Here is a 23,873-nt window from a genome sequence, read left to right as displayed (position 1 = left end):
ATTCATTGCAATTGCTATGATACGATCGCATTTAGGAGTTCCTTTTCCATCATTTTATGCAGATTTTTTTCCTATTTGATGTGTTATGATTTTTATACATTTTAGTTTCATTCTTATCAGTGGTTTGTCGTACCTTTTATTGATATTTTTATTGACAATGTTTGTATAATTTATTTTTATCTCTACACTAAATTTATGGGATTGTTTTGGGCAACTATACTTAATAAATTTATGAGAAATAATAGTTTCTATGCATTTTTTCTCCGTACTAGTGATTTTATGGTATTGTATGTCATAGGACATACCACGACTTTTTGTGTCACCCAAGATGGAATATCACTCACAATGGCTCTCTTTCTCTATTTGGAAACCGACAGGCAGTTCATCTTTTGTGAAAGCCTACGGAGCCATCTAAGGAAGAAGCTTTCTGGAGTAAGATATATTGCGTTCATACCAAAAAGGACTTGGCAATACGTGTCGAAATTTTGCCTTTGTAAATCGCTTTTGCTGCATCAGCCTACTTAATATTTCCTAATAATTTATCACTTGGGATTTTAATCTCGATTGTGATGACAGTCTTTCATATTTTGGCATGATTTCAGTTGAAAACGAAATCCATTCCATAGTATCTTGCTCCTCTTTTTGAGCGTTATTTTTTATTTAAGTAAGATAATTACAGTTTGAAATGATAAACTGACGGATTATTACTTTTATTGTCCTAAACACACACATGAGAGAGATTTGTGGAAATTATTAGGTAATAAAAATTTTGTCTCCAAAAATTGCTTACAATTCGTTTTTTGTTGTTGTCAATTGTTTTAGACCAATCAAAGATACTGTGAAAAGAAAGCAGTATAAGTTGCTGTGCAGCAAACGTGATTCATCATAAAATTATATAATTTTTTTGAGTGTCTATCAGGAATTTTTTAATACTATTTTCCCGTATTATTTTGGTCGTGTGAAAACAATATTTAATTACGTGAGTAACAGGTAGGCGTAAATATTGCATCTATTGTTTCAAAATTTTCCATTCTTCATCTCAGAAATTATGGTAGTTCTTAGCAAATATTTTACTTTTTTTGAAACTCTTCATTTGCATTTGCAGGAAGCCATCGGTGGACGAGGTTGGCAACCCGACTTCAGTCAATACACGGTAAGTGATAATTGTAAGTTACATTAGTTTTTTTTAGCACGAAAAAGGAATAATTCTCCTATTTATAAAGGGGAATATTATAAATATGCATTGATAAGAAAAATGCCTCCCGTTCCGTGCGGATATTTGAAAAATGGTTCCAGGCCAGGTAGGCCAGGCCAGGTAGTAGTGGTCACTGTTAAGCATTTGGTTTACGTTTCTATGGAACGCAAGAAAGTATCTAGTATTGGTTAAGTAAGCATTAGGCTATCATTCAGATGGTTTTCACGAGAATCAATGCATTCCATTGCTCGACTCTCAGTCAAAACATTTTTCTAAGCTTAGGAGTGTCAAGCGGGCGATTTTTAAATGGAGATAGCTGGTGTCAAATTTTGCTGCTTTGAGGACAAAAGTGAGTATGGAATCACAGAGTTTGACTATACCAGAGCGTTTTATATGCATTAATATGGAATATTCCAAACTAAATTGGATTTTTAAATTCACATTGTTCAACTGAGCATTCTAGTAGTTTGACCCTATTATTAACATTATTGCCGAAAGCCATAATGTTTTCATAATTAAAAAATGAAAACATGCAACGATTATGCAAGGCTGATAGAAACTTATCCACTGAAAGATAATATATTTCCCAGTTTGAAGAATTTGTTCACCCCGATTTTCTGTACGTATTCAATGCAACAGGTGATGCCCGCGTTTCTTATTCGGCAAGCTCCTGCCGTCGACTGACGGCCTGAGTATCGCGTGTTTTCATCGTATCATACCTCTTTCGTAGATAGCAGTTTTATCAGTGGCAAACTATAGTTACTGGCCGCTGAATTTTTTTTTATTTTCATGTTAACCAAAACTGAGGCATTAGATGCTTAAAGCTGTCAAATTTTAATACCTTTTATTGATTTCTCAACTAATAAAGTTAATGATAACGCTAACGTTTTTGGAAACCGATCACATATATCCCCAGCAGTTCTTACTCTAGCCGTGATAGAGCATGAAAATATAGAAGTTTCCGCTTCAAAGCAATTACATTTGGGCTATTTCAACGGCAATCCATATTTTTGACTGTCTTATGCGATGATGGCTGGTTGATATTTATAGAATTAATTGTTCATCTATCATTAGATTGTATCGTTAAGTCTTTTCCGTTCTTTTGTCACACAGTCTTTTATCTCGTTATTTTTTCTTGCTCGGTATACAGAACTGATCATTCCCGTCCCAAATGATTCCCGGATAAAAATTTACCAGCTTAAAGTTAATGTGGAGGCTTCAGAAGAAATGGCGTCGATTGGTTTCGTCTGTATTTCGTCTATTACCAAATTCTTAGACAGTATGTCCTAAGCCAAATGCAGAATAATGGGGCTAATGGCATAATAATTAATTAAAAGAATTATTAAATTCCTCGTCAATGTTGCAATGGAAGTACCACGACTCTGCACTCGGTGAAAAATACGCGTTCGACTTGTGGCTCTAAGGAGACTTTTCGGGTGCTTACTGATAGCCGATGGGTCATCTAGGGTCTTATATCATAGGCAGAGTAAAATATGATGTAATGCTAGTTAATGGTAATACCTAGGATGATGAGATTATGTTTACCTGTTTTCTGAGAACGTTTTAAGCTGTTTTCTCTGCAATTGCTGCTGTACAAGTTTAGTACAATTATGAAAATTCTCGAATTTGAGAGTTGACCAATGCGGAAGTTCGTCTTTCCGTCGCGTTCAGTAAAGTCAGCAATTTCGAATTTACATCCTAATTTAGTCACGATATGTATTCTGTTCCGCATGGTGAATTCCGGGTTTTGGAATGAGGTGCTTGAGAAAATCTCGAGCAATACCAGTTTATTCTCGTACGCCCAGTTCGTGCTTCGTTTGTGGACAAGCCACAATGAGCGTCGACCGTTATTAATCGAACATAGGAAACAAAGACGGTGGAAAACCTAGCAATTTAAGCTTTCTTTCTTTCGGAGACGGAACGACATGATCGTGGCGACGTATTTTCTTTGCGTCGTTTTCTTCACGGGGTAAAAAATTGAATTTCCTGTTTTGGTAAAAGGGAACGAGATGTACACTAAAAAGAAATTTTCACCCCCTTGATGTAGCCATAGTGAATCTGTTCCTGGAAACACAATCTTTCTTCGAGACTGGCTTCCATCATCTCTACTGTATAAAATGACCATATTCTTGGAAGTAACGTTGTTCAGAGGAACAACGCCCCCCCGACTTAGGGCTTTTCGCGTCAGAGATGTCGATCACGTTCGGGAAGATGCAGTTTTTCTCGCTCTGCGAGCAATTAAGGTTATGCTCTCTGAATTTAATGGACTAGACCCTGAGGAACTTTAATTACTGAAACTTTGACGGCCTACCTCTTCTTCAGGAGATGGCATGTCTGAACTCTCATCTTACACCTCGTTGCGTTGTATCTATCATAGGGCTGACATTAATGGTGTGCACTGCGTTGAAGTCGAATTCTTTATAATATTTAGAGCGGCACTATACACTTACTCAGCTCAGGCTTCACTTCGCAAAGTTTTATATGTCCCTGATATTAGCTTTGTAATTCCACATTCATTTATTCCTGAGTAAAAGTAGTTTCGCTGGAATTACGTAAAATAGGAAACTTTTTATTTACGATCCATACCAATATTAATAGTACCGAATGATGATGTTATCAGTGAAAGTATTTGTAACTAGGAATAGAGAATTTAATAAGTTCAAAGTCATAATTATTATGAATAATAGCAGTAGATTAGACGGATGCAGTTTACTTGCCAAGAAATTTTGTGGCCGTGCGCTTACTGTTTGTTCAAGTTGGTATTCCAGTGCCTACATAGAAAATATCTTCTTGCATGTTTAAGTTTATTTGATTGATAATGAGAAAGTTTAACTAACATGCACTTAATTTGTCCCGTAGTCCTCTGCTTTCTATAATTTGATTATGATTAATTAGTCTAAAATATATTTCAAGTTAATCTTCCAATGATACTTGGCATATTTAGGCTCGGAGACACTTTGGCGGTAATTCACAGCGTACGGTAAAAATGGCTAAGTTACAGTACCTAACTGTGATTTTCTCTGTCTAGTTATGCAATAGAAAGCGCGTAAATACTTTCATGAATCGTCTATGCCCCTTTTTTCAAGTTTTTTTCAACTATATATTCCGTCTACAAACTTTATCAGGCACCCTTGCATTCCTGGCTAGAAAAATACTAATACCAATTTCTTCAATCATTCACGCTACTGTCGTATTCCGCTTGGTTATTTGTATCGCATCGACATCATATTTGAGCCGTGTCTATGGGGGAGAAGCCTACGCTCTATTTATTAGCTCACAATGTCCGATTATAATGATATTAATACGATAATTTTCAAGTAATTTTATTATTTTTTGATTTATTTTCAAGCAACGGAAATAATCCCCACCGCCACTTTAATTATCTAATTCTTAGAGTTTTTTATATCGCCGAAGGAGTGGAAGACTTGAATAATATGTTTGGATTGGCTCTAACCCAAAATTTGAAGAATTATAGGTCTGATCTTTTTATTCAGTAAATGGTAGGTTCTATTTCAAAGTCATTAGTGTCTAGAAAAGAAGTCGTCAAGCAGACAGCCTTCTGATTGACCGGGAGAGGTAATTTTAAAAATGAGTCCAGATTTTTCAGTTTTTGACATCAATAAAACGCTAATCAAATAATAAATTACGGTAGAAATAGCTTAATTTGTTTGAAATAAATTAATATTCATATCAGTTTGTGTTTTCGGATAAATTGTGTTTGATTGCATGTTGATTTTTGCTTTTTTGGTAAATAACTCACTCACTAAAATGCATACCAAAACGACATCCGAGTCAGATGCCTCTATATTCAAATTTCAGATGAAAAGTAATAGTAGCACAACTTAAAATAAATATAGGGTTATGGAAAATCTACTTTTTTAATGTCTTTTCCACTCGGAAGCACCAATCCTGTGTGTCACAATTCTTATGAGTTCTTGATTTGATATCCCCCAAATTACTTTGGTAAATACTAATAAGAAAGATATTTGAGAGAAGTAATGTAAATTTTGCCAAGAGAATGCGTAATCTCCACGCAACGATCATTTAATATTCCATCGATTCTCTTGTACGTATGTAAATACGTATTTAAAATTCAATGCCCATTGAATAAAAATTACATAATCAATAGTGACAAAATTGCTTACACTAACGTTCTTAAAGGCACGAGGCCACTTCGGATTTTAATTCCGATGCCAGTAATGTGATAAAAGAATAGTTTGCAGAATACTTACTAGAAAAATCAAGATAAAAGTAAGATAAACACTCCACAACCTAATTAAAGGTCTCAAACGTAAAATCTCCAGCAAAGAGTTCACAATTATTATGATCGTTATAATGATAATCCATGGATCTGCATTATGAGTCATCGTCATCAACAGCACTCAACAACCATAAAATAGGTTAGGCGCATTTCCTGAATTAATTTCCTTCGTTAATGTCCGAGTCCCTAGCCGTTCCTCTTGTTCCCATTCTTTTCTCCACTTGCCTGTTCCCAGACTTTTTCTTATCAAACGTTCCTACCGCCTCTCCACAATTCTTAACTCTCTACCAGATAATGTCGATCCTTTCCGGCTCTCATCTGACTCTTTCGTCAACCTTACTACGTCCCATATATCTGTAAAAACTAACCTTTTTAATTGTAGGCCCCCCCTTCTTCCCCTTCCATATTTTCATTGAATATTTTTATTTGCATTATTGCAATTTTGTCTCTTATGTTTTTTTGCTGCTTATTTTTTAAACATCCTACTTATATCCATTATTATCATTTCTCTGTTTCATTGTAAATTGGCAGAAATGCTGTATGTGATCATCTTATGCAGGGACTAGGCTTCCACCTCATCACTTTTCATTTTTTCGTTGATTTTTTTATTTTCATGTTTGCAATCTTGTCTCTTCTGTTTTGTTGTTTTTTATTTTTTAAACTTCTTAATTTTATCAATTAGTATCATGTTCTGTTTCACTGTAAGTTGGAAGAAATGCTGAATGTGAAAAATTAAGAAAATATATAAATATGGTATTTCGATAAAAAAATTTTATTAGGACATTTCATGTTTCGTAACCCTTTCCCCTACTTAACCCAGTAACGGATACAAATGGGGGGCGCCATCCCTCCCGTACGGTGCCGCCCGCATTGCCGAACATTGCAGAACCACAATTGCAATTTTTTTATACTTATGATAAGATGGCATGTTGCATATGCGTATTATCAGTTTAAATAAAACTTGTTAAAACTTTGCATGTGGTTTAATTATTTGTCATTACCACTAAAGTAAAGGTAGTTTAAGATTTGTTTTCGCCTTCCTCGTGAGTTTTTTTGCATCCGCTACTGAATTTACCTCCCTATTTTACCCCCTTTTCATCCTCTCCCCCCATACTTATTGTTTCTCCCCCCACCTCCTGTCTCCCTCGCCCCCTTTTCTGCAATTCCCCCCCCCCCCTCTTTCCCTGCCTCTGTTCCGCTGGACCTTCCTTTCTCTATCTTGCCGCCGCGCGGGCCGAATTCTGAAACCCAGTCACGTGGGCGGAGGAGACCCCTCCCTCCCTCGCGCAACCCTTTCTTTTTCCCCGGGGGCTTCCTCCCTCGGCCCACGCCGTCTGCAACTGGCCCTCCTCTGCGCGAGCTCCAGCCCCTCTCCCTCCGTGGTCAAAGTCCAGATCGTTCTTTCCCCCCACCGCCCTCCGCCCCCATCAGTCCTCGTCTCGTCCATAACATGCCTCCTCCTCGTAATTTCATCCCAACTCTTTCTCCTTTTCTCTCTCGAGACGAGAGTGGCCGAGACGTCGTGCAGGTGACCTCCACCTCCTCGGCCACGCCCCCTACCTCTCTTTCGTCCGTCCTCCCTCCTTTTCTTTATCTTGAGTCAATTTCAATTATTACGGGGACTGGGTGGCAGGCCACAAGGGCACCCCGTAATACAAAACGAACGCAATGATAACGGTACCGTATTAAATATCATGCATATTTTTTAAGGGTATGGGGAATGGGGGCACGTGCCCCCCCCCCCCTAGATCCGCCTATGGTGGCAGGCATATTTCCAAATATTTGATTAAGGGGGAGGTTTGGATTTTTGGTTTTCGGGTTGCCTTTCTTCATATTTTGCTGTCGATTCGAACGCCTTCTCCCATTCCACTCCTTGCTCCTCTGTCCCTATCCCTATGGCGCCGTAGGACCCATATGCGCTGTGGCGCACACTGGTCCCAAATCGAAAACAAGCTGTCTAATGAGTCAAATTTTCGACTTTTGGCGATGAATATTTATTAAATATATTCGTATTCTACAGGTTATGGCCCAAAATATTTGGTAACCTACAGGTCTCTGTGATATTTTGTGGACAAATGTGACCCTGAGAATAAACTATGAATGGTAAACTTCCACACAATTTTATTTAAATAGCGACCCGGTTTCGACACGTAGTGTCATTATCAAGGTACCTACAAATTTTGGCCTTCCTCGTTCTATGTATTTATATAAATCATGATATTTAAATAAAATTGTGTTGAATTTACCATTCATAGTTTATTCTCATGGATATCAAACAATTCCACAAGGTATCGCCGGACAGTGCTAATTATAAATGTAACCCTATCAAACATAGTCATGCCGACAACAAAAAGCCCGAAAAAATTGTCGAATTTTTAGAAAATAAAACTTTATTATGCTTGTTTTTATTTATTTAGATTCACTTAACAATTTCTGCCCGATAAGTTGTGTTACCGCGGCGCCTCCTCCCTTTCCTCTTCCCTTTATCCCCCCCTCAAGGTGCAACGTGTATAATCCGCGAACTCTCAAGCCTGACCATCGGCTGCTTTCCTCAGGAAAAATTGGTCAAATGATCAGAGGTATATTTAATCGTCAAATGGAAAATATAACATTTTTTGGCCTCTCTTTGTGGTAGGAACTCATGCTGTGTTTCAATCTAGAGAATCTAGAGGTTAGTTTTCATTCGTTCATTCTAAGATCAGTCAGAACTGAACTATCAATCCTGTTAGCATAAAACATTGTGGATTTATTTCCCATGGCTACATGTGATTTAGCATGGATATTTACCTCAAGATTAATTGAGGAATCAATAATAAGAAAGAAAACACGTAAAAGGATTTATTGGATGGCCATCTAAATAACTCCACTAATTAAAGTGGAGTTAAGTGTCTTTGGTAAAGTAAAGTGTCTTTGGAAGTTCAAAGTAAATACTATGCCATTTTCCTTTCCTAGCCATAGATATTTTACGTTTAACGCCATTTTTTAGCTTATGTTTATAGTTATAATGGCTCCTTGAGAGCTCATAAAATTTGTTCACTGTTGATCTGTTGAACCTAATCTGTTGCTTTGAAATTAATCTTCAAATTATGGAAAATAAAATGGATATTTTAGATCACAGTCACAATGATCTCTGATATATAATGTTAAAAATAATCTATTTTATTCAGATATCTTATATATGTGAAAGTAATTGCATTAAGCGTAGCCTTCTTTGGCACCAGTTATTTTTTTACAAAAAACGTTTTGTTTTAATCCTTGACAATATTTTTCGCATAAATATACTCCCATTCTTATGGGAGAATGTTTACGACAGCACTTCGAATAGAATAGTCTTCATTACAGGTTCCTTAAACAGTTGCGAAAATGTGTTCACTCTATGGACGGGTGCGGAGGAAAATATTTGATCATAATTACGGAGACGTGTCCATTTAGGACTCGAGTTATTTTTTTTCTTCTCGTCCTCCGCGGCAAAAATCCACTCCCAAGTAAGGGAATCTTTAAGGAGAGGCATGTCCATAAAATAAGGGGGACTGGCTGGTCGCTGCCTTTCCGCTTTTCGCCTTTCTCATTTCGTCGGAAATTCCTTTTCTTTTCGATTTTTCCGATCCCTCCGCTCTGGAAATGCAAATTCCCCTGCATCCTTCGTCCTTGCTACCCCCGACTCATCCCCTTGACCACCTCTCCCCCTTTTCAATCGTTCGTTTCTCCCCCTGCTGCGATTTCCCCGTTCTTAGGCTGCACACCACTTCCCCTCTCCCGGTGTTCCTCGGCTGTTATGCCAACCCCGAACCCAGCCCTCTTCCTCCACCGCCGAGGCTACTGCTCCACCTGACCGCCAATCTAAGCGCATCTTCTTTTCCAACATATTTGCGTATTTTCTTCTTCTATCTCAACCTCTGCCGTCTTTTCCATTCCATTTTTGTATTTCTTCTCGTCTATGGGAAGTTTTAGCGAAGTAGGCAGAAGAAACTCCTGGTGGGTGGAAGAGAATATAGTGGTAGAAGGTGGAACATGGTGGAGAAATATTATGTCAGGAAATTTTGACCCTGATCTGCCGATGCCAGTGGGAACCAAATTCTTTGATGATGTTTAGATTGAAAACACGCTATTGTTAAACTCAGGGTTGGCAAGAGAAACGAAACGTTACGAAATGTTACGTTTCGATCTGGAGCGAAACGAAAATACGAGGCATGGGTTTAGTTTCGTTCCCGCACGAAATTAAAATCACCAAGGAGTTTAGTTTCAACCCGGGGCGAAACTTTACACTCAAGAACGAAACTGAATTAATGAAAACTCCGTTGCTCATAGTTAAGTTTCGATCCCAGAAATTGAGTGGAGGGGGATAAGAGGGGATAGTTTCGACTCATAAAGTTTGACATGTGTGTAGAGAGGTTAAAACATTGAGCTTAAAAATGGAATGGCCGGTTTGCGTTCACCGTTCTCCATTTAGTGGTAAACATATGATTTCCCCATGTATCTAATGCCGGTAGGCCGAACCTCTACTTCATTCAACCATACTTCGTACTCGGTGTGTAGGTCGAAACTTAACTGCTCGAAGGTGAAGCTTGTGGTCCCTCCGGTACTAAACTTAATCTGTGTTCCGTTTCGTCCCAGAGTTTTACTTTACTTTCAGCCCGAAGTAGTTTTGACTTCGATTTCTTTTCGACCCTGAGTTTAGACCCTCGGCTTTAATTCTTTTTTTGTTTCTATATTTCGCTCCCGGGAACGAAATTATTGAAATTTTACTGGTTTTGACTTTCGTTTCGATTCACTGGCCATCCCTGCATCTAGTACCCTTAGGTTCGATATGCATTATTCTAAGTCCGAGGTTACGTCCTACAGGATTAGTTTTATGTCGAACCGATGTAGTTTTGACTCCGATTTCGTTTCGAGTTTAGCTATACATTTCGTTTCTACATTCCAATCCCGGGAATGAAACTATTGAAATTTTACTGTTTTTGTCTTTCATTTAATCTCGATTGCCATCCTTGATTAAACTACAAAAAGTTTGAGCTAAGCGCTCCGATTGGACGCGAGTTTGCCCTGTTGCCGGATGCCTTAGATACATCAAGATCTACGTCAGGAATTGCATTCGAAGTCGACCACGAACTACTATCTAGGAAATTTCTTTTTCTCAGTTGTGGGCTTTGAAGTTACCGCGTTTCGATGGTCTTATTGACTTAATTTATATTTCCATATTTTATGCCCTCGTGACTTTTTAGGCCCGAACTCTAAGATTAGGGTATCTCATGTTTACTATAATTTATTGGTAGCAGGCATTAGCTTGCTTCTAGTCTCTACTTCCAACAGTAGCTTTTGGAATCTTAAGCCGTGTTTAATCGAAACCTGTGCAAGTACGTGGCGAAACAAATACTCGGATTAAGTCACGAAATTAGAACAGGAGCTACTTCCTGGATGTGCATTTGCACTATTTAAGACTCTTTTTACACGGTGCATTTTCAATGCTGTATATGTTCACGCATCTACCAGCGTATATAAATGCTTCGTGTAAATACGTCTGCTGGAGGTATTCCTAGCTCGTGGTTTTCATAATACGAGATTAGGTGTGGTGATGGGGATTGCGGAAACTCTCGACTCGGCCAGCCAATATTCCTCAACAATTACAAAGTGAGATTTGTCTCCCCTGGGAAAAGTTACAAACTGGGCGTGTGTTTGTGTTTTTAGGGATTAAGTGGAACCACCCCTTGCGGCCGCAGAGGAGCGTGTCCGGTATTCCATTGAGTCCGATGATCCCTTGTCCCCTGGGCGAACTCTGCCTTATTGTCCTTTCTCTTTCTATGCCCCTCTTGTCTCAGTGCTGTGTCCACTTCTTCGCGCACGTATAACTCTGAATAGAAAGGGTAAATACTGGGTGCAGTAAAGGATCTTTCTGCTGTAAGAAGATATAGAAGTTATAAGTGTTCCTACTTTTCGATGTAAATTATGATAACCCCTTCGGCCTCCGTGACGTAGGGGTGATGTCCTTACCTGCGACACAAAAGTCGCGGGTTCGAGTCCCACCTGGATAAGTTGCCCCTACTCCGTGCTGTGGATGGACGTGCGTATTCGAGTACGTTAAATTGTCAAGTCAAAAACCCCAGTGTTAAAGGCCAAAGTGTTGAATATAAATTAAGCCAATGGTGATGTTTTCGGTGGTAAATGAATAAATAATAAAATAATATTTATACCGATAGATAGTGCATAAAAACTCTTCGGAGGTTAGTTGGAGGGAGATCCTATACACGTGAGGATCGATAAATAATAAAATTAAATACCTTAAGTACGTAGCCAATGATTTGATAACATCCTATAGTAAATTTTAACAGTTAAATTTGGATTTGCATTTACATATTACATGGAGATTGTGCCCTTGTGGTCTAATATGACGCATAGTGTACCAGAAATACATTTAAAGTATTACGTGGATATGCACTCCATTTTGATTTTTGAGGGTAAGGACCAAGACATTTTTCCTAATTTTTATTTATGAAAAAACCCACTAACTTTCATGCAAGTTATCATTAAAGGGTAGTTACAATGATCGAGGGTTTACGTTATCTACTTCTCCCCCCATTATTCGAGTCCCAGTCTAGCTACGCTGTTTTGTTTATATCCTTTATCAAAATGCCGTTTGTTAAATTTCTTTTTGGACTGTACGAGGAAAATGGATGCGGTTGTTCGTGCTGTTGCGGACCCAGTTTTTCCGCATATCTTTCCAATCCTCCCTTATTTTCTTCTTCCCTCCCTGCGTCACTATCGACGGAGGAGTCCACCGTCTGACCGTCCGTCGCGCGTCCAACTCCCCCCTCCCCTGTTCCATACCTCCCCTCCTTCCCCCCTCCCCTACCTCAAGCCGTCCACCGGCCGCTCCCCCCCCCCCCCCATTCTCCCTCCTTTAAAACTCGGCCGCTCCAGTTTTTTTCGAATCACAATGGCTGGCGATTTCTTGCCCTCCCGAGGCCATCAATCAAAGTGTCTCCCTCCCTCCCTTTCCCCACACCCCTTCCTCATCCTTCCCACTGCGAGCGGGCGCTCTCTTGGACGTCGTCTCGCGGTAGGATTAACTGTGTGTGTTTCTCCTCCGCGGACTTAAACCCGCCCCTGCGTTCGTAGTTTGCAATCCTCCCCCGTAGATGCTCTTTCCTTTAGCTGGCTGCTCCCTGGGCCACCGAACAACTTCTTATCCCAAAGAGCCTCTTTTATATTTATTATTTCATTTTGAGTCAAATCCACGTAGAAGTTAACCTACACAGATGAATTCTAAATTCATATAACTTTTCTGGCAAAATAGAAATATATTTAAAAAACAATAAAATAATTTTCAGTTATTGTCCTTTTGTACTAATGACTAATATTAAATTGGGGCTAGAAACCGACCTGGCTTAAACCGATCTGAACTCGGATCATGTAAGAATTTAAAGGTCGAACAGACCTATTAATTAAGCTTCTGCACCTAATTATTATCTTAATCCAACATCGAGGTCGCAACCTTACCCGTGAATGAGAACTCTGAGGGATGATTACGCAGTTATCCCCAAGGTAACGTAATGTAATGATTAAAAATTTTGGATCCAAAATCACATATTAATGTTAATATTATGATAAAAGCTAAAGATACATTTATTGTCACCTCAACACATCACATCATGTGTGTGATATCACTGGTCATATATGTTATGCGCCTAATATGATGAAAATTTTCATCACCAAAGTGTAAGTTTTATCATTTTGGGGTAACATAGGTGACGCGAAGTGATATTTGTTTGCATCAAAATTTGCTCTTCCCTTATACGCCGACAAAAAGGAATAATTATGTCACGAATTGATGTAATTTTGTCTGATAAGCTTCTATGAAAAATATCAAGCAGAAAAAGTTTGGCCCTTTCCTCTTACTTTGTCGGCTAATATTGCATTATTATCTTTTTTTTTCATGGATAGCCGTGATATCAAATTTTGATCTACAGGGTTAATTTCTCATAATTTGTGGCGTTATTGTATTTTAATATCCGAAGTGGATGATTAAATTACATCTTGTTTAGAACACCGAAGGAATGGAGGCGTAAAGGTGATATTGGTGATGTAAAATTGATATCTATTAGACATAAAAATCACGTAGGATTCTGTTTGGGATTTCATTTCATTCCTTACATAAAGGGAGAGAGGCCTTAGTGCGTCCCATGGAACCTTTACCTATGTTTCCACTTCCATCGTGATTTTAATAAGTTTTCTCAAAAGTGTGCGGCATGGTGTTATGCACCGTGCGATCCATTGATTTTCGATTCGATCCATTTATTTTTTGCAGAGTGGCGGTTACTCTTGCGAGTAAGTAATAGCATTCAAATGTTTTGAAATTGGTCGAATCCAATTTTCATCCCGCTTTTCATGATTCTTATTTCCCCCATATCGCTCCGTCACCGCTCTCCGTCATGTACAAATTAACTGATATTGCTGATTGTATTTCTAATTGTGCTGCATTTCTTATTTTCTCACAATAATTATCCTGAGACTTAATTTATGCCCATATAGCAAAATAATAATTACTGGTGAACATTTTCACCTATTTTAATTCGATCTTTGTTGGCATAATATGCTCTTCCTGGAACAAGTTTGAGGCTTAAAAGTACCTAATACCTTGAAGACCTTGGACGATCGGTAAAATTTAATATTTAAGAATTTGGGCGCTGAATATTGAAAGGTTTACAGGAATAAAATCCGTAAACATCGCCGAAAATATAGATATTATAAAATTGCTTCTTCTTGAACAATAATCCTCAGGTGTTAGTCGAAATTTCTTCTCTCCAGCTTTGGTTTCCTTCTTTGAAATTTTTTATTTTATTTTAAATTTTGTCTCTGCAAGAGGAATAATTGGTGAGCTAGTAAACTTTGTTTAGTGATGGGCGATTTGCTTTCAGTGAGGAAGATTTAAAAAATCATGCTCGAGACCAGACGATTGGAAAAAATCGATTGATGGATGATCGTTGCGCGGATTCCTCATTTGCTTTCCTCGGCTTTTCTCTTCCTTGTTTGTACTTCCATCTCCTCAATGTCTTTTCTTCCCGTTCTCTCTCTCCATCACTCTTCAATATATTAATTCCTCCCATTTCAATCACTCTCCTTCGAATTCACACTTACGTAGTTTATTTGTGACTATGCTGCTCGTTATATATTTCCACAATACATTGCCTATGTAGTTTTTTTAATCTACCGGTATCGTAAATAAATTTCCTCGGAAGAATTCTTGCCTTTTTAAATTTGATCTCTGCTGGCATGATATTCTCTCATTGGGGCGAGTTTGGGAGTATAATTTACATCCAATCCTTCGACGATTAGTAATTATCTTATGGGTATAAGTAAAGATTTTCAGGAATGGACCCTAAATATTTCCAAGAATAATGACGAACTTAACTTTGCATCTTTTCGAGCAGCAAATTGTATGTGTTCGTAAACTTTTCTGCTGCTATAATAGTATAGCCTTTCCATCTTTGAAAACCAAAAACATTTCCCGCTTCAGGGGTGTGCTTTGTAACTCTTTGCAGTGCTTGACCTAAAGGACAATTTACAAAAGCGGCCTGGAGACGAAAACAATGATGCGGATTCGGCAGAATCGGCGAAAAAAAATAGATTCGTGGATGTTCTCCATTCTTGTAAATCATTAAATAGTCCGAATCTAATCTCTAAAATAAAGAAAACAGCGAAGCTAGTGGCGTTTTTCGGAAAAGATCTGTCGATGGATGAGCGTTCCGCGGTTTTCTCCATTCCATTTTTTCGCGTCTTTATCCCTCTTTCTTACTTCCATCTCTTTTATTCCAATTTTCTTCCCTCTCACCCCTTCGTGTTCTCACTGCCCTTTTACTTCTACCCCTACTCTTTCTCCCCATTTCAATCACTAATCCTCCTTATTCCTATCCTACTTACTCGCTGTCCACCTCTCTTTTCCTCCCACTCCGCCGACTGGCCGTCCACTCCACCGGGGCCCCCTTATTCATTTGTCGGTGAAAAACCGCATTTTATTCCCATATATGTGAGCGGAGTGCGTCCGCAGAGGGTTGGGAGGCTACCCGACCCGGGGATAGAGGGGTCGCGGAGAGGGTGGAGGTACAGCTGGGGGCGGTGGAGGCAAAGAAGGGCCGGGGGCGGACTTGCGGAGGACCAGAGGAGGGCGGGGAAGTAGGGGTGTTCATCTTACCCCCATATAGTGTACATATCTGCATCTAGCTCCGAGATATTCCAGAATACATAATTTTGCCCCTTTGATTCATAATTTCACGTGTCATGATGCAAAGAAATATTTCCCGGTGGGTTCAGTCAAAGAAAATGCCAAATCGCAGAGTGCATAACGGCATGTCTAGAACGCGATAATGAGGAGTGTTGAAACACGTGAAGTAAAACGTAATTTTTCATTTAATCTACGGAGTTTTGTATCACCCTAGATGCTTGCTTGGTGTTTTCAAGGATATATTAAGTAAGTGAGAAGCATAAGGATACAAGTTTTTTTTTCTAAACAGAGTGTGGTACAGAAATTGATGTGAGGAAAAAAAAATGGTGGGCAAAAGGTGGTGCATACGAGTGAGTCTCTCTTCTATGCAAACATCGAGTGGAAACGAGAAGGCACTACTAAGTATCTAGTTGATCTCGTTTGTTCCCATTACCTAATATCTTTACCTAGCTGTGTTAAGAAATCAAAAACACACAAAATCTTGGCTTCTCTCCCCTTCAATTGAATGGGCTGTTAACGGTGTGTATGTGAATAATGGAAGCAACATGGTAGAAGCAAAAAAGATAATATACTGAGATGCATTTTATACTCGTAACTGTAAGTAACTAACTACGAATCAATCCTAACCTTAGGGATATGAAAATATTTTAACAATTGGCATGCATTTTGGTCTCATTCACGTTTGGGATACGGGAATTCGATGAGGTTCGAAATTCTCTTCTTTCGGATACCAGACCAAAAGAAATTTGAAGTCATCAGGCGTTTCTGACTCGTATGTTATCTATGCAATGATTTTTTATTTTACCAAATTCGCATATCTATTTCCTATTCTGTTCGATGAATTCCTATGTATGTGAATTTGAACAGTGGATGCCAAGGGGTATATACTGAATACTATTTAAGTTTTCCAGCTGACAGTATCCTTGTCTAGTTACGAAATATCAGCTTTCGAAGTATCCAACTTTTTGCTCCCTTTGTATCGGAGGGTCATTCTAAATTCATGTTCTCAGGAACTAGGAAATCTTTTCAGCAAGATTTTTACAGGAAAAAATACCCAATTATTGGGTTGAGGCTTGCAAAACTGGATTGAATATCACATTATTTTTATCTTTCCTAAAATATATTTGACCATATTATATCCTTGGATTTATTTATTTAGCTCAGGGTTGATAAAAATCATGATTTTTTTCAAAAAAATCATTTTTGTTGATTTTTTTATTTAAATCAGATTTTATTGATTTAAATCGGATTTTATTGATTTAAATGAGATTTTTATGATTCTCCATTCATCAAAAATTCAGTTATTTGCAAAACTAACTATTTGGGCAGCATATTGGAGAATGATCGTTTGCAGAAACAATAAGAGGCAACATACTCTAAACTTAATACAACATTTAGTCAATCAGGGGAGAGAGCTATGGAAATGCCAATGGTATCAAATTAAAAATTACACCAGCATAATGTAAAATTGCCATTGGAAGTATCTAATGTGCAATATTATGCGGTTCTAAAGCATATGAAGTTTAGAAAAATTCTGTAATTGCAACTTTGTATGGTGCCTACGCTTAGAAGTTAAATCAGAAAACAATTTTTTTTCAACGGTTACACTAGTATTCTAACCAAAGCCATTTTTTTAAATTTTCATGTTAAGTACATGCATTCCTACAGTATCATTTCTATTTAAGAGCCACCATTGTGCTGATAACTGTCGATTCATTGTATTAATTAAGAAATAAAAATCAAAATTATACACTAACATCTTCCTTTTCTTGACTCTTTAAAAATCAAACATATAGATCACATTATGCTTTAAATCACCTGATTTTTAAAAATAAAAATCAAGTGATTTAAATCAAAGTGATTTAAATCAATCAACCCTGATTTAGCTACCTTGATAATTTTGGATGATTGCTGAAAGCAGAGACCTATGTTATAAAACAATTATTTTTGGTTATACATTATTATTATAAATATTGAAAGCATAATTTTTCACACCTCGTGGCGTCGATGAGGATTTTTTTAAAATTTCATTTGCCTATGTATAGAATATATTTTCGAAGTGCAAATACGATTGATGTTTTTCTTTTTTGCATCTTCATTCCTTACTTGTATTTAGTAGTTTTCTACTTGGATTAATATACATTTGCGTTTTTCGAAGCCACATGTTTTGCTCCAGGTATCAAGAGCTTATTTTTCATGCGCAAGATAAAAGAAGAATATCAAAACAATTAGGTTGAAAAAAAAGAGCGTTATTATTGGTTGTAAATTTATAAAAATGCACTTAGGTTCTCAGTTTCTTTTCTATTAGACTTCCAGAAAGACGCTTTCTTTCTGTGATGTTAACTATTCCAAGATTCTCGGGGTCAAATTACAAAATAAGCATTGTTTTTCAGTGATGTTTTGGGTTACTTACAGTTCAGTGAAATGGATCTGTTACTTCTCATTCCAATTATATATTCTCTTAAATTACGGTAATGTTAAATCGTGGTGGTAAATCAATCGTCTTTCAATTCTTAAAGATGCATTACGAGATAGTGATGATACACCTACTATTTTTGTGCGATATTTTCCACGCTTTCCTTTTTCGTTAGTTATTTATGCTAGAACGCAATGCTTTTAACGATACTAGCCAGGCTTAATGAAAAATTGTTGGTAAAGTGGCCGTTTTGCACTTTGAAAAAAAGTTTGTCAGAAGTGGGATTCGAACCCACGCCCGGAGAACCGGACTGCGACCTGAACGCAGCGCCTTGGACCGCTCGGCCATCCTGACTGTTGGAAAAAGGTATGAGTTTGAAGGGACTCAATCAGTTACCTTCCAACGGGCTCTAGCAGAAACATTTACGTATGCATGCACAACCTCTCCCACCGTTATCTGATAAAAGTATTTACCCGACAATGGGGATCAATAATATTACGTCACGTCCAAGATAAACTAAACACCAATAAGATAAAGAAACACCTTTTCTTCTTTTGAGCACCCAAAATATACGTAGTTTATAAGTGTGAGGCCTAATGGAAGATGTCATTAGCTATACAATTATTTTCCCTATCATCAGGGATTTATTGAATGCGTTGGTCGTCACTCTCCGCTGAAAGTAGGAATCGGATAAATATTTATTATTTAAAATAGATATTAAAAAAATATTATGATTATAAGAAAAATATTTTTTCAAGAATCCATAGGCGTATTTAAAAAATGAAATTTATCCAATATTATGAATTGTTCCGCTTTTACAAAATATGTTTAATTTATTGTGATCAAAGTATGTTAATGTAAATATATGTTGATTATGGGATATATCGTTAAGATGAATTTTCAAATTACCCAAACAATCATTTTTGTTGGCCAATTCTATACCGGAGGATGGATAAACCGTAGACAATGACAATAATAATGTATTTGTGCCTGAAAAACAATTGAAGTAGATCAAGGATGCACCTACGCCATCTCAAGGTACCCAATTCAACCGTCGGTGAGGCCTTCGGCAGATCAGGAGAGTATGATAGCGCGGTAGTCTGCTCGGGGGACACATTCTCCTTCTCCGCAGCGCCGTCTGAGCTGCGACCTCCTCCCCGACTTTCTTGGCTCCTGATACTTCTGAGACGGCGCGGCCAGCCGCGACACGCCGCCCGGCCCACCGCCTCCGCGCCCGCCGCCTCGCCCTCCCGCCTCTTCCCCGACTCCGGCTCATCTCGGCCGCCGCAAGAGGGGCTTGAGTGTGAACGGAGGATGAATGAGGATGTAAGTCATCTCGCGGAGTAAATGCGCGCGGGAGTGGACGGGTTGCAGTAATGGTGAACCGAAATGGATGAAGGATTGACAGTGTAATGCGCGAATATTGCAATAGAGGGTTCTCCAGTGGGATGCTACTTTAATCTACATCTACATAATTCCCTGCGAGCCACCTCTAGTGTGTTCGGCATGGGGTGACAAATGACCAACATGCAGCATGCAAGAGGACCGCCACATGCGCACCGCACGGTCATAGAAATATTACGCAAACTAGCAAAATATACATGCTAATTCATAAGAAAAACTTGCTAATGGTTAGTAATTCCTAGAGCAAATACATGCAAGGTTAGAACTATGGAAAAAAAACATGCAATGAGTCATCCTAGCGAGTGACGCCAATAATCCTATCAATTGAGACAGCGTTGCTATCCTTAATAGTACGAGGGAAGAATGACATTTTAAATCTCTCTGTTTTGCAGTCTATTTCTTTTATTTTCTTCTCATGATCACGACTACCATAGTACGATGGTAAACGAAGGATATGATTCACGTCGTCTGAGAAAACATCTTCTTCGAATATCCTAAGTAAGTTAGGCCTATACTTCGCTCTACGCTCCGGTAAAGATTCCCATCTTAACTCGTGTAACATAGTGGAAACCCTGCACTTTTTGTCGTAACAACTCATCACAAATCTGGCCGTCCTGCGCTGTACTCGATTGATTTCAGCTATTAGTCCTACTTCGTAAGGGTCCCATATACTAGCATAGCATATTCTAAGTGAGGCCTCACTAGAGTCAGGATGTCATTTGTTGTCACCGAACACGCAATGAAATGGGTTTTTAAAAAAGTCACCCTCGCGACGCCTACGGCAGAGTGATCCGAATTTCACAGGGAAATGCACGGTGTAATTGGGCGAGTATACCGAAATCCATAATACCTTTTTATTTTACCAATTTTTAATCTCAATTATCCCCTAAAACAGCACAATCAGGCCTTAACATCAGGGTTTTAAACAATTAACAATAGAATAACGCTGACATCCATACCCTGAATAGGAGTTAAATGTCCAGGAGGGACTCGAACCCGCGACCTGCGATATGGAAGGTGAGGTCTTACCTCCGCCACCACCGAAAACGATTTAACTCATTTTTAATTCCATTTCACGTCACTGTAAATACTCTTCTGCAAAGGCAAATAAATAGTTGCTCTACTCCGTACTCATCCCTCGCTGCAGACGTTTGTGAAAATGGTTATATCTGACGGCGTTAAATCTAGCAAAATTTAAGGTGTAACATATATCAAGCTTCCACGGGAAGAGCCTGGTCCTTATCTATTTAAACCCCATTCTGTTAAGAGCAATGGTGACTTTTCACTCCATATCGAAAGGGCAAATTTTGTATTTCATGGAGACTAGTCGCTCGTTCAAAATTACGATATTTTATGGGTAAGCTGAGCATACCTCAGTCAATATTTTATGGTGTCTCTAATGTAAACATTTATTTATGCAATGCAGTCCAAAAACAGCACGAGGCTAGTTACAGAGGACTCACAACAACGAAGAAAACAAATACTTTGATACCACCTTTAATTTTTAAATGCAGATAAATGTATTTAGGGGTTTAAGTTTTATAAACCACAAGATAAGATACCAGATAATCACTCAAAGTGAAAGAAAGTAACTATTTATTTATACGCAACATAGAAAGTATTACCTCAGAATACATTTCATTAGGTTTATTAGACAAATACTGGTTTCATCAAGACATATAGGCACTATCAAGGTGCACAATTTTCAATCCTTTTCAATACTTAGCCCGGAGACCTTGATCAGTCTAACATCTAATGTAGAACTTGAAAAGCGTTTCCATGTCTATCTGTCTATCCACTACCTGTCACATGTTTAAAATAAAATATGAATAGGTACTTAAAATTTTTCTAGCATCGTAATTTAATTAACTTGTTGAAGTTCTCAGCTATTTATCGGCGAAATTTGCTGGAATTTAATTTCATTTTTGTGACTAGTTTAAGAATTATCTATTTTCATTAACCCATCTAAGTGATAAAAAATTATTAGTTACAAATATACAAACTGAATATTCAAAGATATAATTATTGTAACCTTGTGACTTAAATTGAATAAAGCCCTACCCATTGACTTAAATAAACATAAATTCATTTCACAAATAGTGCGAAAAATCCACAGAGGAAAAATCATTCGCCTTGACCGGGATCACGGTCAAGGCGAATGATTTTTCCTCTGTGGATTTTTCGCACTATTTGTGCATTGCGGGTGACTCCGTAAAAGTTATCACCGTGGCTAGTCCCGGTATACTTAAATAAATTATTCATTAAAAAGTAAGAATAAAACGACCATAATGTGCGTAGGAAATAACTAAAGATTGAAATAAATTGCCTTAGTGGAATAAGACCACCATGGAAATAATCTAAAAATTAAGAGGGACTTGAACAAGCTGCGAAAACCTCTTTTATTTACAAAATCTGAAGATTCAAGCGTTATAGGGTGGATTTTTTTCCATATTGAAGAAAATACTTGCACTTTCCCCCGATTATAAATTTATTATGACCTAGGTTTGAATGTTACTGGTGGTCCGTCATCCCATGATGTAGTGAAATTGAAACCTATGTCGTAATCAATTTTATAATCTTGGAAAATTGTAAGAATTTATTTCAATACCCCTTTATTTTGTTTATGTTGGGCATTATTAACTTTTTCTTTGGTTGGAACACGGTTTTCTTCCTCGAACATTAAAAGTAATAGTTTTATCTAGGTGCAATGAGTGTTGTGGTGACCTTACGCAGACTTTTATCTGTTTAATTCCGACATGGATTGTTTTGACCCGAGGACAGTCTTCCCCCTCTACATTCATGTTTGCTTTCATTCCAGTCAATTCGGGTCCCTTTGCATAGCCTATTTTTCTCGTCCGCCAGTTTCACCCCCAAATCCCCTCGACGCTCAGCTTTCTCAACGCCTCGAACCCCTTTTAAACCCCCTCTTCAGATACACCCCGCGGCCTTCTAATCCCCCTCAGTAATCCTCCCGATTATCCTCCTCGACCCCAATCCCCTGTAGCCTTTCAATCCCACTTCTGTGCCCTCTGTGTTTGGTATCTCTGCTCTCAACGACAATCCAGCCACGGTCTAGGAAACTTTTTTTTCACTTCATCTCTTTCCCAAGAATCTATTGCATTTTATGCATGAGCTCGGGGTAGGTTTCAATTTATATCAAAATATTGCTTAAATTTTAATCTGAAATGAGATGAAAATTCATGAAAAAATTGTAAAAAAATATTCTTTCAGCTAATCAAGGAGAGAAATGATGCAGGCCATGTTTTGCAAGGCTGTAACGTTAACATAATTTTAATGTTTTTTGTTTAATTTTTGAAAAGTACGAAAATTATTATGAATGAAAGTTATCATTAATAAAAAATTTTCCATGAAAGTTTAAAATGAATTTGTAATAAGATTTTAACCTTTTCATTAAAACTTTTAAACTAAATTTAAACTATTAAAAGTGAGACGACTCACCGCTACAAATGGAACTGTTATATTAAAAAAAAATGTTTTCCGCTAAATATTCAGTTTTAAACTACAGTATCATCTAGAAATTTTCTGAGAATTTAGAGTACATCCTTGCTAGTACTTTTGTTAATTTAATTACCACTTAATATAATTTTACATGTGAGAAAATGCTGAGTCTAATTTTTATCAAATTTGAGTATGAGGTAAGTGTTGACAAGGATAACACTGTGAAGCCTGAAAATTTCAGGGTTATAAAATTATCTTTTTAAACAAATTATAGATTGCAATAATAGTACAGTTTATCAGAAGTTATCCGTCTTCTTAGTATGGCGAAAAATAGGCATTTTGGTCATACTTAAATATATCGTAGATTGGAATTATATCGCTCGCGGGAATTCAGACTCATCAACTAACCCACCTATGGCTAGGTACATCATTACAATTTTGACTACAAATTTCGACTCATAGCGATAAAACGCCACTTTACTCTATCTTGCGGATACAGAAAGAGTGAGTTTCAATTTCCTCCTTGTGGTTTTCTTCCGAGCGCCGCACCCCATTAACAACCACCCTCTCACTCCCACCCGTAACAATGGTTGCGCCCTCCTCCCCTCACTTGTTTTTCATTCCTCGCCACTTCAGTCTCATCTCGACCTTCCTTCACTCATCACCCCACGCGCTGTCTTTGTACAACCCCTTCATTCCCTCAATCTCCTGATTTACTCATCCGCTGCACCGCTGCCAAGTCGAGTGTACAATGGATGAAATCTCTTGAAAACTGGCGAAAAAAGTTCACAACTCAAGTATGTAGCGACGAATGTCTCTTAACGCCTTGCTGATGTTCCATTGAACTCGACTATTGGGTTTGATTTTTGTTTGCAAAAGTTGAGAACAGAAGCTAATGTCAAGGATAACTAGAATTATTTTA

At 38.0% G+C, this 23,873-nt stretch overlaps 1 protein-coding gene and 1 non-coding gene across 2 annotated transcripts in view; one reads left to right on the top strand and one right to left on the bottom strand.

The window, feature by feature from the left end:
• Window positions 1–23,873, top strand: part of LOC124157750 (protein trachealess-like) — a 712,144-nt gene that overhangs the window by 196,697 nt on the left and 491,574 nt on the right. The window contains exon 3 of the mRNA XM_046532749.1: window positions 1,106–1,153. Coding sequence (XP_046388705.1) covers window positions 1,106–1,153 — 48 coding nt within the window. The remainder of the gene's footprint in view (window positions 1–1,105; window positions 1,154–23,873) is intronic.
• On the bottom strand, window positions 18,359–18,442 carry Trnal-cag. The gene has a single exon. It is a non-coding gene; the product is annotated as a tRNA-Leu (tRNA).

This window comes from Ischnura elegans, chromosome 4 (genome assembly GCF_921293095.1).
Source record: "Ischnura elegans chromosome 4, ioIscEleg1.1, whole genome shotgun sequence".
NCBI classification, from domain to species: domain Eukaryota; kingdom Metazoa; phylum Arthropoda; class Insecta; order Odonata; family Coenagrionidae; genus Ischnura; species Ischnura elegans.
This window is presented reverse-complemented; position numbering and strand designations above follow the sequence as displayed.